This window comes from Saccopteryx bilineata, chromosome 9 (assembly GCF_036850765.1).
Source record: "Saccopteryx bilineata isolate mSacBil1 chromosome 9, mSacBil1_pri_phased_curated, whole genome shotgun sequence".
NCBI lineage: Eukaryota > Metazoa > Chordata > Mammalia > Chiroptera > Emballonuridae > Saccopteryx > Saccopteryx bilineata.
In genome coordinates this window covers 54,275,772-54,294,838 of record NC_089498.1, presented here as the reverse complement: position 1 = coordinate 54,294,838, position 19,067 = coordinate 54,275,772, and the positions used below count along the sequence as shown (strand labels likewise).

The window sequence follows — 19,067 nt, the reverse complement described above, 5'->3', positions numbered from 1 at the left end:
AAGGAGAGGGGGAAGGGTGGAGAAGCAGATGGGCGCTTCTCCTGTGTGCTCTGACCAGGAATCAAACCTTTAACTTCCACATGCTGGGCAACACTGTACCACTGAGCCAATCAGCCAGAGCTAAATTTGAGTCATTTTAAAGTGAGGAACAACAAAAAGCACTTACCTAGATCCACCTTTAATTAATGTATTTGTCCAGTTAAACATTGCACTAATTTGTTTTATAAGATTTATTCCTTTTGCATATTTAATTGGGCATAATAATTGCCTGTCCTGCTCAATTAAAATGCAAGTTCTTTATGTTAGAGATCTTCATTCTGTTTACTGATATATTCCAAGTATCCGGAAGAGTGCTTGGTCCGTGGTATGCATTCAGTAAATATCTGTTGAATAAATAATAAAAATGCTCCCTCTTAACACCTAAGTTTTGCAGTAATTTTATTAGAAGACTATGAGTCCAACTTAATATTCTACATTTCCAAACTCTGAAAATAAAGATTTTTATCTTTTTTTTTCTCAAGAAGTTGGGGAAGAGGAAATAGTTACAGAATTTTAAAAAATATAACTATATTGTTTTATTTTGTGCATTATAAGAAATTCAATCAACATAATATGTAAATATAGAAGATTTTATAAATGTTTTATAATAAACTCAAAATCATAACACCTAGACTTAAGCATAAGTGATATTATATAATCATTATTACACATATCTCCCTTGATGAACTTTATGGTACAGATATTACAGATTAGATAAAAATAGTTGTAGACCTATATATAATAACAATATATACATATTGTTTAGTATATAGTATTTAATACATTTAAAATGTATTATTATCACAGAACATATTTTTATTAATTAATCGCTTTAAATAAAATATATAACAAAATGATGATGAGCTAGTAACATACAAATTCGTCAGGACAGAGAGGCATGTTTGTTCTTGATGAATTCATGTGCAATAAATTCTCATGATATTCAATTCCAAAATGTCAGAATTGGCCTGACATGACTAATTACTGAAAGTTTAATATGAACATAGAAGTAATTTAAACATTGTTATTAATCTATATGAGTCAATTCAAGGTTAGTGACTATAGACCTTTATTTTATTTTTTTTTAATCTGAAGTAAAAAAAAAAAATCTTAAGAAGCAACCATGTTCCTAACTATGTGCATTTGAAGATCAAGGACTAAAAATCCATTTTCAGTAAATACGATACATATGTAATGTAATCTATATACATATACATGTAATGATGAGATTCTTAGAAATTTTTAGGTATACAGATATAGGTAGGAAGTGGAAATTTAAATTGTTACAAAATGTGTTCCCATTTTAAAAGTATTAAATTTAGTGTTATATACATTTATCTGAAAAAAATGGAAAGAACCCAAATTTGGACATACTTCTCTTTATCATAAGAGATATTTCATCCCCAAAACTCTCTAGGCATTTAAGAAAAAAAAAATATTCAGGGATAAGACATCACTACATGTTTTAAATGACATAATTCATGTTTCAAGTTCATTGATTTTTAATTCCCTGCTATCATGAAGAAATTAATACAGCCATATTTCATTCTACATCTAAATTTATAGTTTTATATAATTCTGTATTATAGCACAGAAATATAGGAAAAAACACAAGTGCAATAGAAAAGTTTTTTCCCTGTACAAAAGCATATAATTTATATTTGCATATATCGAAGATTTCCATGGAACATAGTTAATCAATATGTAAATGAACTATAGCAGTTATAAATTGTTAAATTACAGTATTGGAACAGATAGCCATCTTCTTTAATATATTTGTCAATAATATGACATTTGTCAATAATATATTGACATTTCTTTGTGTTTTGAATAGTGAACTAATAGTATTAGTGAGAAACATGCTTTCTTAATAATTCCACAAATCCATTAAATGTCTTGAATGAATTAGAAACAAAAGGAGCTTATTAGTGCAAATTTAAGCAAAATGAATTGTAATAATCATTTTATGGGACAGTTACTATGTGCTAGAAACTGTGCAAAGATTTCAGAGTAAAAACTTTCATTCATTTAATGCGCACATGATCCCATGAAGCTGTTGATTTCTTCATTTTTTTAGTTAAGGATACTGAGACTTAACAAGTTTAAAAATGCTGACCAAAGGTTTGCTTTTGATAAGTAAAGGAGTTGAAAATTTAAGTCAAACCTTCGTGTTCTTTACCAGTATGTTATTACTGTTTGTGTCTCCTACAAAATGTCAAGAGTATAACGTGGTTTGATTCTAATCCCTTTCTTATTTTTAAATCAGCATAAGTCTCTCAAGAAAAAGTCCTGAAACTAGATCCAGGCTGGATGATGCTAGAATAGTCTGAGTCTTGTAATACAGCCATTCCCTCCAGGTTCCCAGGGAGGCTGCATCAACTCCTAACTAGTTCTGACAAGTACATTACTCCTTCTGCTTTTTGCCACATCTTCTTTTGCTTATTCTTCAGTCAGGGTGTCCTTCCAAAGATATTGTTAGGACAGAGAGACCAGTGGGTGGGAGACGGTGAGAGAAAAGGAAAAGAGTGACCAGTACTTCAGTAAGAGAGCCTTCAACCATGCTGATTTATACAGATTTTAAAACCAACAAACAAGAAACTTTGCTATTATCGACAATGTCCTATATCATGCACACCATCGACTTGTGTTCAAAGGTACAACCATTTCTTCCAAAGCTTAGTATCCTGTTGTTCTTTTAACAAGGGAAAATCAAGCACACACCATCCTTTTAAGCAACATTTTTTAATGAAGTAGAAAACAGGAGAGTTTTGATATCTGAAATAAAAAGCTATTTTCTGATGTATCAAAGGAATTCAGAATTTATTTTCTCTCTCTACCCCAAAATGCCTTACAGCATGAACTAAAAAAAAAACAAAAAAACATTGAAAGTATAAATTTTTAAATATCAGTCATGTACAGTTATAAAAATTAATTCACATTTATGTCTATAAATATTTTAAATATGCATCCTAGTGTTAATAAAATAAGTTTTAATAAGAAAATGAACATTAGAAAAATTGCCCCTTGTGGCAATGTAGAAAACAAATAACTTCTATGGCAATAATTTGTACTTTCAATTAACATCAAGTTACATCATTAGAAAGAAATGTATTTTTTTAAAAATTACCTATAGGTTAACATTTTTTTCTGTCTTGTCTATTGAATATTACTAATTCTATACCAAATGATATGTATTTTAGTTGTTTGTATTCACCTAAATAACTGCTGAGATTTCCACACAATAACTTAATCATAATCAGGTAAACCTGTCTTAGAAAAATATCTCTGCATTCTCCCATTGCTCTTATCCTCCAAGGATTTTTATATCCTTAGGAAAACAGGTGTCCTATTCCTGCACCTTGGCATATATTTATGTGCTCTGTACCACAAAATCTTATGGGAAGTGTAATTTATAACACTAACCATATGAACTGGAGAGATCTAAGACCCCATGACACCTATAAAGTATAGGCAGCTTTATTTGTACAACAGAGTTGGCATTTCCCATAAGCCACGTAAAAGCTCAAATGGTATCATAAATTCAAAAAGTCAAGACTTAAATAGGACATGGTTTGTGACCTCTTTCTACCTTAGTCAGCTTCCAGCATCATTGGGAGTTAAATGCTGAAAAATATATAGATAATTTTTTCAGGGGTTCATATTCAGTAAACATTAGCAGAAACACAGCTGTCATCATTTTTCATTTACTAAATGTCATTTCAAGTTGGAAGTGATTTTTTCCCCCCAGAAAGCCTGTCAAAATGTCAAATATGCACTTTGTTTGATGCATAGGATTTTGGATCGCTATGTCCAAGAGCAAATTCCTGGTGCCAAAGTTGTGGTGGAGTCCATTGGTGCTCGTCGGCATGGAGATGCGTTTTCTCTGGAAGATTACACCAAGTCTGACTTGACTGTCTATGCAATTGACCCACAGACTAATAGAGCCATTGACAGAAATGAGCTTTTTAAGTAAGTAATTTCATTGTTAATAATAGTTTTCTGATTACAGTTAGCACCCATACATAGTTCTGTTTTAAGTTTATGAGTTTAAGTTCTTAGTACTTAAAGTTCAAAACCCAATAAACTGTTGTTGAAAGTGAAATGTAAGCAAAATATTCTAAGAGACGATATTTATGGTTCTCACACCTAGAAGTTTTCTGGTCTAAGCATGGGATAGAACGATGTCAGATGGTCTTTCCTCCTTTTGGAGTCAGAGGGTTTATTATACTTATGAACGAGTAGCAGGTTATTCAGATCAGCTTACGTAGTAAGCTCCTGTTCTTGCTCCAAGGCCTTGTATGTTTGAAAGATTCTTCTCTAAAGAGAAAATTTGCTTTCAACATTATCAGTAGGTTTAAATTTTAAGAACAAATCTCGCTTTCTTCAAGGTCTTATTGAGTCAACAAAAATGAGTATCTGATTTTCCCTTTGACTTGGAGTAGGGGGGTTAATCATTTCTATTTAAAGCCATCCCTTGTATTATACTTTATCTTGGTGTGAATTTGAATAAATCAGTTATAAATCCTAAGAATAAAGAAAGTGCAGCGTGACCAGGCAGTGGGGCAGTGGATAGAGCATCAGACTGGGATGCGAAGGACCCAGGTTCAAACCCGAGGTCGCCGGCTTGAGCACAGACTCATCTGGTTTGAGTAAGGCTCACCAGCTTGAGCCCAAGGTTGTTAGCTTGAGCAAGGGGTCACTCAGTCTGCAGGAGCCCCCTGGTCAAGGCACATATGAGAAAACAATCAATGAACTAAGGTGCCGCAATGAAGAATTGATGCTTCTCATCTCTCTCCCTTTCTGTGAGTTTGTTCCTATCTCTGGTTCTCTCTGTCTCTGTCACACACAGAAAAAATGCAGAATATTAAACAAAATGCTACTACATATTCGCCTTTAGAAGTTATTCTAGAACAATAACATTTTAAATCTTAGTTTCTGCTTTAATTTAGTGACACCTAGTGTTCAATGGATTCTTGAAATGCAATTCTTATCTAAATTGAAATACATTTCTAGTTGAAAAAATATATTATATATAATCATACATATCTTTGCTCTGCATACATAAATATGCACATATGTTCCAAAATCTATAACTTAATATTTATGTTTCTTTGTCTCTACATACTAAACAGCACATAAACAAATCTATGCATAGAACAATTTACATATATATTCATATGTGGGTGCATTTATTTAATAATTGTCTATTTACCCATTTGTTTATAAAAACCCAGAAATTTAAAAACTAAATTAGTATTAAGTAACTATTTTCTTTTTTTTCCTAAAACAGAAATGGTAAAGCTTTGTTGAACAAATTTAAAATAAAGTACATTTAGAACAGATTATATTACTTTAAAATAAAGCTTGTTTTTATAAAACTGCATACAGTTTTAGCTTTTTCACCTTTCTGATATGTCCAGCCTGGTTTTTGTTTGTTTGTTTGTTATTTTTGTGTGTGTATCTGTTTGTATTTTTCTGAAGTGAGAAGCAGGAAGGTAGAGAGACAGACTGCTACATGCAGCTGACTAGGATCCACCCGGCAAGCCCACTAGGGGCAATGATCTGCCCATCTGAAGCATTGGTCCATTGCAACTGGAGCCATTCTAGTGCCTGAGGTTGAGGCCATGGAGCCATCCTCAGCACTGGGGCCTACTTTGCTCTAATAGAGACTTGGCTACAGGAGAGGAAGAGAGAGATAGAGAGAAAGGAGAGGGGGAAGGGTGGATAAGCAGATGGCGCTTCTCCTGTGTATCCTGGCCAAGAACTGAACCTGAGACATACATACGCTGGGCTGATGCTCTACCACTGAGAGAACTGGCCAGTGTCTATCCAGCCTGTTTTAACACTAGTCTTGCCAGATGATGATGAGGGATGAAGAAAATACAAAAAACCTGTATATCCTATATAATCTGTGTTTAAAATCCAGCATTAAAAACACACTTATACATTATAATAGAATCTATCAGCTTCTGAAAAGCTTCTTTAAACTTCTTAAGTGCAGGAAAAATACCCTTAAATTTATAATACTGAACATTCAAATAAGTGGAAAACTAACTATTAAAATCTAGTTGAAATAATTTGGAGTTGTACAGAAGAAATAGTCTCTACCCCTGAATTGCTTTATTAAGCAAAACAACCTTATCCAAGCAGAATGTGTGTGGGCATATGTGTTGCCCATTGCCCATTCTTTTAACCTATTTTAGAGACCCAGATTGTGTACCAACCAGGGAAAATGTTCCTGCCCCTCTAGTGATTGGATGTGGGTTTCTGTGAAGTAGAGAGTACATTCTCCTGCTCGCCCTCCCTCTTATTGCAATATACATATGTAAATACAGCAGAATTATCAAAGTAAAATGCAGGGTAGACTGGTAGTGAACACATTGTACTTTGAAAGTTGTGTCCCACACAATTAAATGAGAAAAAAAAAAACTTGTTGGTATGTGTTTCATCAGGTGACTGAATGAGAAGACACAAAATTTGGTTTAGCAATTTATCTCATCTCAGAAAAACAGAGTAGTAAGTAGTTAATGTTGGCTAGATACTGGGATGGGATCTGTCTGCCTCATTCTTAGACTTAAAAACAGTTTTAAGCAGCAACTAAATAAACTGAGAATAGAGAGATCACAGTTTTTGGTTTTGTGAATTTGACAGATCTATTTTCTTTCTAAGATAAGTAAGCAAGAAAAATGAGATCAGTAATAAATACTGAGGGAAAACAATAACGTAACATAATGATGATTCAGAAGTAGGGTATATATTTCTGGAAATATTCTCCTACTGAAACCATTGGAAATAGGTTTTTACATTTTAGTCAGAAGCAAGACATTATGAGACTGTGAAATGGTGCATGTGTCTTACATGCCCTGAGCCCTTCTCCTGTTTCTACTAAAATAACTGCAAAAGAGAATGGAGAGAATTGGCCCCCTCCAAAATGGTGGTGGGTGAAGTTCCCCCCACGCAAGGTCAATTAAAGTGTGCCGTTCTTACATTGTCTGGGTGTGGGTTAGCATACATTCCAGGAAAAACCAATTAAATATTTCTTCAAAGACTGATGTAGTTGTTAAAAGATAGAATTCTCATTCCTGAAATCAGAAAAAGTATAAAACAAAAGCCTGAACATTCTTGGGCCAATTTTTCCACCCCAGTGAGAAAATAAAAAATCTACTGAATATTTAGATTCAATCTTGCTTAAAAGGAAAAGCCATATGAAAAATAAATTGGCAGCAGGAAGTATCCAGGAGAAGCTCATAGCATGTTAACAAAAAGATTAAAATACAAATAAAAATCATGAAAGAAGTAAAAATATATTTGAAGATTTGAAGTCCAAGTAAGACAACCTGATATTACAGGGGAAAAAATTTGTAGTAATCACAGAAATAAAACTAAAAATATAACAAAGTGTTTTATTATATTGTGTGCAAAATCAATGAAAAAAGTTTTCATGTGTTCTTCAAAAGTACCCAAATAGATTTTGAAACCATTAAAACAGAAATAAAAATGACTTAATTATAAAGTAACAAAATTAAGCCTTACAAAGCCCACCTATGAAAAATGTCAAAGGCAATATCAAATATATACATTTTTAAAGAAAAATAGTATGATTCAAGAATTTTTTACCTAGGCAAGTTGTTTTGCATATATAAAGCAATAATAAAAACATTTGAGATTAGGTATAGTCTCCACAACAATCAACTCTTCTATTACACAATTATGCAATTTGCCTAATTGGTAAATAAACCAAAATTAATATCTAGTAAAAAGACTAACACATATTCCTTTAGGTGATTTGATATCAAATGCAGGAATCCAAAAGAATTATGATCCTCCAGTAGATTCTGCACAATAGAGATAAAATTTTCTCTGCATTTAATAATCTTATTCTATTTCTTCCCAGTTTCTAATAAATATAGTAGTATTTCTTGTGAAATAACTCTAAATAAATACTTCCTTTTGAATTTATTTCTTTCTCTGATAATTCAAATAAAAAGTTTTATCATTTCATTCTATTCTAATATTTAGAGCAATGGTTAAACTTTTATCATATTTTTTAACATGTCTAAAAATAAAAATGCTATAAAAATATTTTTTATCAACAAATACATATTTGTAAAGAATATTTCTAATTACCTTACATTATACTAAAGAAATTAGTAAAAATGTGTGTAGCTTAAAATTCAAATTCAATCATCTAAGCCATTAGGTTTCTTAAATAAGAAGACTAATAAACTATTTTGTAGATTTCATATCTGATATCAGCTATTTTTTTCTATATGAAATCTTTCTGAGCAATGTATTAACTAGATTTAAAATCAGCATGATTACTCAGAAAATTAGTATAAAATGTGTTAATAAGGGCATAAAATAGATTGTAAAATGGACAAGTTTGACATTTTTGGTTATCATTTAATGGTGAAATGTCAGGCCATTTTTGTTTTTTCTTTTCCATTTTTTGTGTTTTTTATATTTTAAATTAAAATATATTTCAAAAATAATATTTTTACTTTGCATATGCTATATAATCACAAATATATAAAATATTTATTAATACTAAAAAAATTAGATTTGAGTATACTAAAATGTTAGCAGTCATTGTCTTGCATTGTGGTCCTACGAACATTTTGCTTTTTTAAATATTTTTTGTTTTCCAATGTTCTAAAGTAAGAACTTGACCTTTATCAATAAAAATCTTAAAAATTGAATAATACAATGCTTAAGACATATTGTAGTTTTATAATATTAAGAACACAATGTTGCATTAATATTTTAGGATTTTTAATAGACTTTTCAAATGTTCAAAATAATTTTTTTGGGGGGGGATCTTTACAGCATAAAATATATAACAAAATTGTTCAATCTAATAAAATTAAGTAACAATTATTTCTTGATTCTCTTCCCAACACAATGTCCCTCATTAGAATTGCATTAATTAGAGGAAGTCTTTGCCAGAATTACTGGATTCCACTGACTACCAGCTCTTGCCATTCTGATTATGATTCACTACCTGCATTATTTATTGTCTTTTTTTCTAAAGAAAAAAATACTCTTTAATTTGTTCATTTTTTGCCCATCAGCTATTGTTGTAGTTTGATATTTGAGAGTGTTGAGATTTAAGATGGTGTGTGGAACACATATATATTCGAGCATGAAGGCATGAGCTGGTGTCTCAGGTTTGTTTCCATAACTGTATCGCTTTGTAACCTGAAGTAAGTCAATATTATTAATGTTCCATTTAACAGGGTTATTCTGAGGACCCAAGAAGATCAAATCCAAGAATATAATTTTAAGTTGTGCTATATAATTTAGAATATTATATTTTATTCTATCTAAATAGCATAATAATGTTAATAATTTCTACATAAAGGGTTTTTTTTTGTTTGTTTGTTGTGTTTTTGTTTTTTTTTTACAGAGACAGAGTCAGAGAGAGGATAGACAGACAGGAACAGAGAGAGATGAGAAGCATCAATCATTAGTTTTTCCTTGCAACACCTTTGTTGTTCATTGATTGCTTTCTCATATGTGCCTTGACCGTGGGGGTACAGCAGACCAAGTAACCCCTTGCTCAAGCCAGCGACCTTGGGTCCAAGCTGGTGAACTTTTGCTCAAACCAGATGAGCCCACGCTCAAGCTGGCGACCTTGGGGTTTCAAACCTGGTCCTCCTCATTTCAGTCCGATGCTCTATCCACTGCGCCACCACCTGGTCAGGCTCTACATAGAGATATTAAGTTTAATGATATTGATAATGACTTTTCCAAAACCTGTAAGCATATTAAGTAAGCATCATTGTAATTAATATTTTATGTGCATATATATATGATTATTTTATTGCTCTTGCACTTTATGTTTTTTATTTATATATAATAAGACTGTTGTCTGAGTTTACATTTCATTTTAAAGTATGAAAAGGTATTACAAAAAATTTCATTTTTAAAAGGCTTTCCTCTATTAATATTATTAATTTTACTATTTATTTAACAATAAAGATTTTTAGATGGCAAACTGCTCGATATCAATAAAGACTTTCAGCCATATTATGGGGAAGGAGGACGCATTCTGGCGATCCGGACTCCAGAGGCAGTGACCAGCATTAAAAAGCGAGGAGAAAGTCTAGGCTACACAGAAGGGGCCTTGCTGGCTCTGGCCTTCATCATTATCATCTGCTGTATTCCTGCTATCTTGGTGGTTTTGGTGAGCTACAGACAGTAAGTATTCATATTTGTTAAGTATGGATAGTTCTTCCAGAAGGTGCTATGAAAAAAACAATCTTTGGTAACATGGCTTTGTAGTGGTAAAATATCTATGCTGCATCCATTCTAGACTTGCTTGTATCTTTCTTGTACTGAATAACCCGCCTTTAAAGAAAAACAATACAAACTTCCAATATATTTTTCACAAATAGCTAAATATTCCTGTGCTCTTGATATATTCTCATCAAACAGGAATATTTGTTTAATTCTCATGTCATTGTTTTTGCTCTTATCAGGATAAGAGCCTTGGGAGAGAAAGTAAGAGGAACCCTGGAGAAAAGGCATTGGAATATCATGCAGATAGGTACTCATTTCAGCCAGTTCCAAAGGAAGGTCCATAGTCTAACTACATTGTCATGATAGGTTTTTATCCATAAGGTTAAATTTACCTCTGTGCAAATAATCAGTGTTGGCAAAATCATTTAACAATTAAATGTGATTTTTTATGTAGTTTCTTTCTTCCTGGATGGCCTTGACAGAGCCTGTGTAGCATCAAGCAGTATATATTTACTGATTAGACCTTAAGTTTTTCTGGTTCTTATGGGCAAATACATCCATTTAAAATATCTATATTTTTCTTATTTAGGCCCTTCAAAGTAGTCATGTAATTAGAATTAATTTAAACATCTTTATTTGAGGTAGGCTAGTAAACTATTCTTTATTTGACACTAAGTATGGGGAACCATTGTGTAGAGGCCTATGCATTTTAAGTATATCCCTATTGACAATAATTGGTGAGAATGTTGGAGAATAGTTTAAAAAGAGTGCCATAAAATGAAAATAACGAAGAAGAATAATCATATAAATTATTGTTATAATAAACAGTAAGAAATAATGGTAGAATTGCTATTCATCATTTAAAATATCTACAGGGAAAGTCCTTATGTATTATTTTACCAATATATACTTTCTAACACTGAGAATTTTTTTAATTAAATAAGGTGAAGTAATTCCAATATAAAAGTTAAAAAATATGCTCCATGTCAAGATGTTATAGGAATATTTTCCATCATAAAAGCAATGTTCAGTTGTAAATATAACATTTACTTAGATATATTAGATTTCCATGGATCAAAATAAATTGATATGTCTAATGAAAAGTGTATGTAAAAACATAATATAGGACAAATTGTTTAAAATCATTAAGCTATCAAACTAATATTAATTTTCACATTAAATACTATTTGCATTAAAGTTATCCTTTTTCATTCAACTATTTCCAAAAGAGCTTTATTGTATCCTTTAGTAATAGTATCAGTGAGAAAACTTTTATTTGACACACAATGCAATGATCAAAAACAGCATATTAGGTCTGACTGGTTGTGGCACAGTAGATAGAGTGTTGACCTGGGACACTGAAGTCCCAGGTTTGAAACTCCAAAATCAAAATTTTTGGATAGATACCCAGAAGACAGATTGCCAGGTTATATGGTAACTCTATTCTTATTTTTTTGAGGAACCTCTATACTGTTTTTCCATAGTGGCTGTATCTGTTTACATTCCCATCAGGGTTACTTTTTTTCCACAACCTCTCCAACAATTATTATTGTCTTGTTGATAACAGCCATTATAACAAATGTAGGTGTTATCTTAAGGTTGTGCATTTTCCTAGTAGCTAGTAAAACTGAGCATCTTTTCATATAACTAAGCTATTTATATGTCTTCTTGGGAAAAGTATCTGTTCATGTCCTTTGCCCATTTCTTAAAATGATTGATGTTTACTTGTATATTCTTCATATATTTTGAATATTTACTCTTCATCACAGCTGTTTAAAGTATCTTTTCCAATTTCATTGGTTTCTGTTTTGTTTCATTGGCAGTTTCTTTTACTGTGCAGAAGCTTTTTAGTTTGATATAGTCCTACTCATCTATTTTTGTCTTTACTTTACTTGCCTTCAGGATCAAATCATAAACTCTACTCTATGAATAAATCTATAAGTTTTATACTTATGTTTCCTTCTATGTAATTTATTGTATTTAGATATTCAGGTCTTTGATCCATTTTGAATTAATTTTTGTACGTGGAGACAAACTGAAGTCTAGTTTCATTCTTTTGCATATGTCTTTCCAATTTTTCCAGCCTTATTTATTGAAGAAGTTTTTCTCCCTTCCTTTGTGTATTTTTGTCAAAAATTATTTGCCCATATACATGAGTATTTATTTCTTGGCACTTAATTGTGTTCTATTGGTCTTTTTGTCTTTTTTCTTCCTCTAATACCATGCTGGTTTGATTATCATTGCTCTATAGTATAACTTGAAGTCACAGGGAGTGATTGATACCTTAAGCTTCATTTTTTTTTTTTTCCTCTGGATTGCTTTGACTATTTGGGGTCTTTTGTGTTTCTATACAAATCTGATAATTTTAAAATTCTATTTCTTTAAAATATGCCATTTGGGGTTTTGATGAGAATTGCATTAAATCTGTATATTGTTTTGGGAAACATGGACAGTTTATGTTGATTCTCCCAATTAATGATCATGAAATATATTCCATTTCATTGTGTCTTTTTTTTACCTCTTTTAATAATATTTTATAGTTACCTGTGTTGTTTATCTTGAAGTATTTTATTCTTTTTGTTACACTTGCAAACAAACTTACTTTTTCTTTTTAAAAATTTTATTGTTAATGTATAGAAATGCAATGGATTTTTGTATATTGATATTGCCACTTTACTGTATTTGTTATTTTTTAATAGGTTTTTGGTGGAATCCATAGGGTTTTCTATATAAAGAATCATGTCATCTGCAAAATAGTGACACTTCTTCATTTCCAGTTTGGATGATTTTATTTCTTTCTCTTGCCTGGTTGCTCTGGCTAGGAGTTTGAGTATTATGCTGAATAAAAGTGCTAAGAGTAGACATCCTTGTCTTGTTCCTGATTATAGAAGAAAAGTATTTAATTTGTCACAATTAGTATGACATTAGCTGAAGGTTTGTCATATGTGACCTTTATTATATTGAGATACTTTCCTTCTCTACCTATTTTACTGTGCTCTAATCATAAATGTATGTTGTATCTTATCAAATTTTTTTTCTGTATCTACTGATAAGATCATGATTTTTTTTTAAATGAGATCAGGAAAGGCAGAGAGACAGACTACTACATGCTTCCCCCTGGGATCCACTAAGCAATCTCCCTATGAGTGGATGCTCTGCGCATCAGGAGTGTTGCTCATTGCTCAGCAACTGAGCAATTTTTAGCACCTGAGGCAGAGGCCACAGAGCCATCTTCAGCACAGGGGCCAACTCTCTCTAGCCAATCATCGAGCCATGGTTGTGGGTGGGGAGTGAAAGAGAGAGAGAGAGGAGGGGGAAGAGTGAGGAAGCAGATGATAGCTTCATCTGTGTGCATTGATAGGGAATAGAATGTGAGACATCTACACACCAGGCTGATGGTCTACCACTGAGCTAACTGGCCAGGGAAAAGATCCTCTGATTTTTATTCTTTGTTTTGTTAAACTGTTCAGCTCCTCGAATGAATTCAATTTGACTGTCATGTATTGATTTTTAATGTATAGTTGTATTTAATTTGCTACTATTTTGTTTAGGATTTTTTTTAACTATTTATCAAATATATTGGTCTATAGTTTTCTTTTCTGTGTGTACTATTTTTACCAGGTTTTAGTGTCAGGGTTATGTTGACCTCATAAAATGTTAGATAATATTGCATCTTCTTCAATATTTTAGAGGAGTTGAAGAAGGGTAGGTATCAAATCCTTGAATGTTTGATAGAATGTACTAGCAAAGCCAGTAGGTCCTGGACTTTTATTTTTGGGGAGGTTTTTGATGTTTGTTTCAATTCCCTCACTGTTGGTCAATCTATTTAGATATTTCTTTTTCTTATTTTTTTTAAAGATTTTATTTATTGATTTTAGATAGAGGAGAGAGAGAGAGAAAAAGGTGGGGTGTGGAGGCCGGGGATGGGAGGCATGAACTCATAGTTGCTTATTGTATGTGCCTTGACCAAGCAAGCTCTGGGTTTTGAAACAGCAACCTCAGCATTCAAGGTTAATGCTTCATACACTGCGCCACCATAGGTCAGACTAGATTTTTCAATTCTTTATGATTAAATCTGGGCAATTTATATATTTTAAGAAACTTACCTGTTTTGTTTAGGTTATTAAATTTGTTGACATAGTATTTAATAGTATTGTAGTATAATCATTTGTATTTCTATGCTGTATATTGTAATTTCTTTTCCATTTCTGCTTTTTAAAAATTTTTTGTGACAGAGACAGATAGGGACAGACAGACAGAAAGAGAGAGGAATGAAAAGCATCAATTCTTCATTGTAGCAACTTAGTTGTTCATTGATTGCTTTCTCATATGTGCCTTGACTGAGGGCCATCAGGAGACTGAATGACCCCTTGCTCAAGCCAGCAATCTTAGGCTCAAGCTGTTGAGCCCTTCTCAAACCAGATGAGCCCACGCTCAAGCCTGTGACCTTAAAGTTTCAGACCTGGTTCCTCCGCATTGCAGTCTGACGCTCTATCTACTGCGCCTCTGCTTGGTCAGGCTGATTTTGTTTATTTAAGTATTTTGTCTTTCCTAGCAAGTCTAGCCAGGGTTTTGTCAATTTTATCAATCTTTGCAAAAAACTAGCTCTTTGTTTTATTAATTTTTTATTTGGTCTTTTTGTTCTCTATTTCATTTAATTCTGCTCTAATTTTGATTATTTCCTTTTTTTTCTGTTGAGACTAGGTTGGTTTTATTTTCTTTTCCAAGTTCTTTAAGTTGTAATGTTAGGTTGCTTACTTGAAATATTTTTGTATGTGAGATATGCTTATAATGATATAAACTTTGCTCTTATTACTGCTTTCACTGCATCCCAGAAGTGTTGATATGTTTGTTGTATTGTCATTCTACTTGGTCTCTATATGACTTTTGATTTTACCTTTGTATTTCTTTTTTGACCAGTCACTTTTTAGTTGTATATTGTTTAATCTCCACATATTTATATTGTGTTTGTTCTTTTTACAGTTGATTTCTAATTTTAAAGTGCTGCGTTTAGAATATATGTTTGGCACAATTTCAATCTTTTTAAACATTTATTAAGGCTAGTTGTGTGTCCCAACATATGGTCTATTCTTGAGAATGCTCCATGTGCAATAACAAAGAATATGTAATCTGATAATCTGAGCTGAAAAGCTCTATAAATGTCAATTATGTCCATTTTGTCTAATGTGTCATTTAAGGCTGATATTTCTTTTTGATTTTCTATTTGGATGATCTGTCTAGTGCTGTCAATAGAATATTTATATTCTCTACCATAATAGTGTTTTTGTCAGTTTCTCTCTTTAGTTCTATTAGTAGTTGCTTTATATATTTTGGTGCTCCCTAATAGTGTGTGTGTGTGTGTGTGTGTGTGTGTGTGTATACACACTGAAAAGTGTTGTGTTTTCTTGATGTAGTGTTCCCTTTAACATTATAAAATGTCTATCTTTGTCTCTGGTTACCTTTGTTATCCTGAAGTTTATTTTGTCAGAATATGGCTACACCTGCTTTTCCGTGGATGCTATTTGTTTGGAGAACTATTTCCACACTTTCACTTTGAGCCTATCTTTGTCTTTGCCTCTTAGATGTGTCTCTTGAAGGTAGTATATAGTTGCATTTTGTTTGTTGCTCCAATCTGTTACTCTGTGCCTTTTTATGAATGAATCCAGTCCATTTACATATTGTGTTATTGTTGATGTATGAAGATTTCTAAAAGCCATTTTATCTTTGTTTTCTGCTAGCTCAATGCCTCCATTGGTTCTTTAGCTTTGTATTTCTGTCTGTTGGTGTGTTTGGTGGTATTCCATACTGTGCACTCCAGCAGGAATGCTCACTAAATCTTTTTGCTCCTCCCAGCTGAAGGGAGTGCCAACCACAACCTAATTCTTCCCCTCTTTGGCCTTAGCCCTGCATTCAGCTCTGGGCTATATCCTTGGCTCCTTAAAGCTCTTCTCTCTCATTACCTCCCAGGTTCACTCCCACTTTCACACCTTTAGAAGTTTCAATGTATGAACCTCTCAGACATGTTTGTACATTAAGCAGGGTATCATTTGTTGAATTATAGTTGTTCAAATTGTTGAATCCTCAAGGGGAGAATCAAGGGGAATCCCTCATGTGGCCATTTCTCTGATGTTCCTCTCAACCCTCTATATTCTTTTAATATTTAAATACAGTAAACCAAGAATCTGATTATATAGATCAGATTATTTTTAATATTCAGGTTCTTGAGCAAAGTTAAAATTAACATATCTATATTTTAATTGTTTGTCTTATTCCATTTAATTTCTTTGTTTTCCTGTAATGAATGTTTTAACAGCTTATATGATTGTGACAGTAATAATGAAGTGCTCACCATTTTAACTTTTTGAATTGAAATAGGTTTCTTGCTATATCCTTAAATCTATGTCAGAGTCTAACCAGTAAATTTTTAATAATTGAAAATAAATCAGATATTAAAATATTATGAATGCAATATTTTTAATATAGCTTTCTCTCCTTTTTGTCTTACTCATTGCTTTCCCAAAAAGGTTTAAAGTGTAAGTATAATTACAAATATTTTGCTCATGTTTTAATGTGAAAGTATAAAAGAGAAAGCTCAGATAATATTGTTAAAATAGTCAGCCCGCCTAGAACCATGTTTTGTCTTCCTTGTATTTACAATAGGTGTATGTTTTCTAGTTCAAATTCCCTTGTGGTTTGTATGTATAGAATGGAGGTGGTTTTATTCAATTGGATACAACTGGAGGAAATATGACAAAGACATTTTTCTCTGTTAGCTTCTGCCCTTTCAGATTTTGGTTTTGAGGAGGGATTTAACAATCACTATCCAAGACAGTAGCAAAGAACAGCCTAGCTCTAACACAGGAATGACAGACATTTGTAGGTATCCAAAGAGAATAAAAACTAACCAAATATCCCTCCAAAATGTACACATGTACACACTTTCTGTAAATGAATGTCAAAAACATTTCAAATCATTTTAAGTAAAATAATTCTTATTTAAATAGATTAAAAAAGAATAATAAAATTTTATATATCTTCTGTCAGCCTCACATTATGAAAGAGACCCATTAAACAGCCACCAATTGTCAATCACATTTTTATAATTTAGCATTGCAAATCATTCAAATGAATTCTATGTGTTATTCAAGGGTTATCTTAAAGTACTCTGAGGAAGTATTGATAGATATCCTGTGGGGATTTTTTTATAATTAAATCAGTTTGTAAGTTCAAATGCTTGTATTAAAATGTTTTTCCCTTGATAGTTTTACTGATAGCTGTACATTATTATTGTTAGGTAGCCTATTGACTAGCATATTATTTCTCAAATAGTTTTATAAAACATTTTTTTTTTTACTAAAGACGCCAAGCTGAGTGCACAAAGACAGCACGACTCCAAGCCGCGATGCAGCCCCCTAAACCAGCAGCTCCTGCCGCAGCACCAGTGGCCGCACCTCCACAGCCACCACCTCCCGGTGCACATCTCTACGAAGAAGTTGGGGACAGCGCGATGTAAGTAGACCTTCCAGAGGCTTTTAGAAGTAAATAAGCTTTGATGGGTGAGTATTTAATTTCAACTTGATAAAAAATGCACTTTGCAGCCTACTTTCTTAGATTTTTTTTTAAACGGAAAATTGTTGATAAAAACCTAACAGAAGTTAAATTGAAAAGTAATAATCAAAAAAAATTAAGCCGATTAAGATAAAAGAGCTATCCAATATGAGGAGACATTTGCAGATGAAGAGCTTGAATAATATATTTATTTTCTAAATATAACTGATTCCGAAAAGAAAATATTTCTTGTAGAAAATGAGAATATAGCATGATCTCAATGTAGTAATTATTGATTTCATATTAAAAGCCAACTCCTGCTTGGTCACATAAAACAATTTTATGGTCTAAAGTCAGACATTTCTAACATACTATTTTACAATGTCATAAAATAAAATAATTAAAATCTAAATGAAAATAAGGAGTTAAGTATTAAATACCCACATCACTTAGAGAATATTATTTTTATCAAATTTATCTCAAAGGAGACTGCTGTAATAGCTCAATATTTCTCCTATAGCATTTGGGATTTCTAAGTAATATTAAATTATCATTTTTGAGAAAGACTTTTAAATTATTGCTAAAAGATTACACAGCTGTTTCTATAATCACACACTCTCAAAACCTGATTCCTTTGGAGATATTAACTTGTTTATATTTTAAAAATTCAAGAGTAGTATTTTTGAATGTGAAGTATAAAACAATCAGGGATATTATAAAATTTTGTATATGACAAAATTAAGCCCAAAAACACTTTTTATTAACTGGAAGTGGTTGGAATTGAGGTTCTTAAACACATTTTACTGATACATTTTTATCATTCACTTGTAAGAATAAAGCAGTCCTCAAAAATTATAAAACTTAAATTTTATTGGGAAAACTAATTTTAAACATATGTATCAATATTATTTGCCATATTAATACTATTATACAAGGTTATCTTAAAAATCATTTTTAAATGTTAAAACTGATATTATCGTTGAATATTTTAATGCTAAAATATATTTAAAACGACTTAATGCTTGTCTATTTCTAAAATAATATAGAATTCATGCCTTAAATATAGTTTTATAATTATTTCTTTCATAAACAGAAAATGATGGTCTCTTTTTAAAATTATTGGTGAATGGAGGAATTGAGCCAATATGATTCAATATTTTTTGATTATGTCAACCACATTTCTATAGCAAAAAATGTGTAGAAGCTAAAAAAATAGGTGTAAAATTAAGTGTGTTTTA

The 19,067-nt window shown here is 31.8% G+C and overlaps 1 protein-coding gene across 1 annotated transcript in view; it reads left to right on the top strand.

Moving 5' to 3' along the window:
- The window catches only part of PCDH15 (protocadherin related 15), a 1,080,236-nt gene that overhangs the window by 1,027,463 nt on the left and 33,706 nt on the right, over positions 1-19,067 (top strand). The window contains exons 29-32 of the mRNA XM_066242956.1: positions 3,832-4,008; positions 10,021-10,239; positions 16,806-16,814; positions 17,641-17,790. Of these exons, the coding sequence (XP_066099053.1) occupies positions 3,832-4,008; positions 10,021-10,239; positions 16,806-16,814; positions 17,641-17,790 (555 nt within the window). The remainder of the gene's footprint in view (positions 1-3,831; positions 4,009-10,020; positions 10,240-16,805; positions 16,815-17,640; positions 17,791-19,067) is intronic.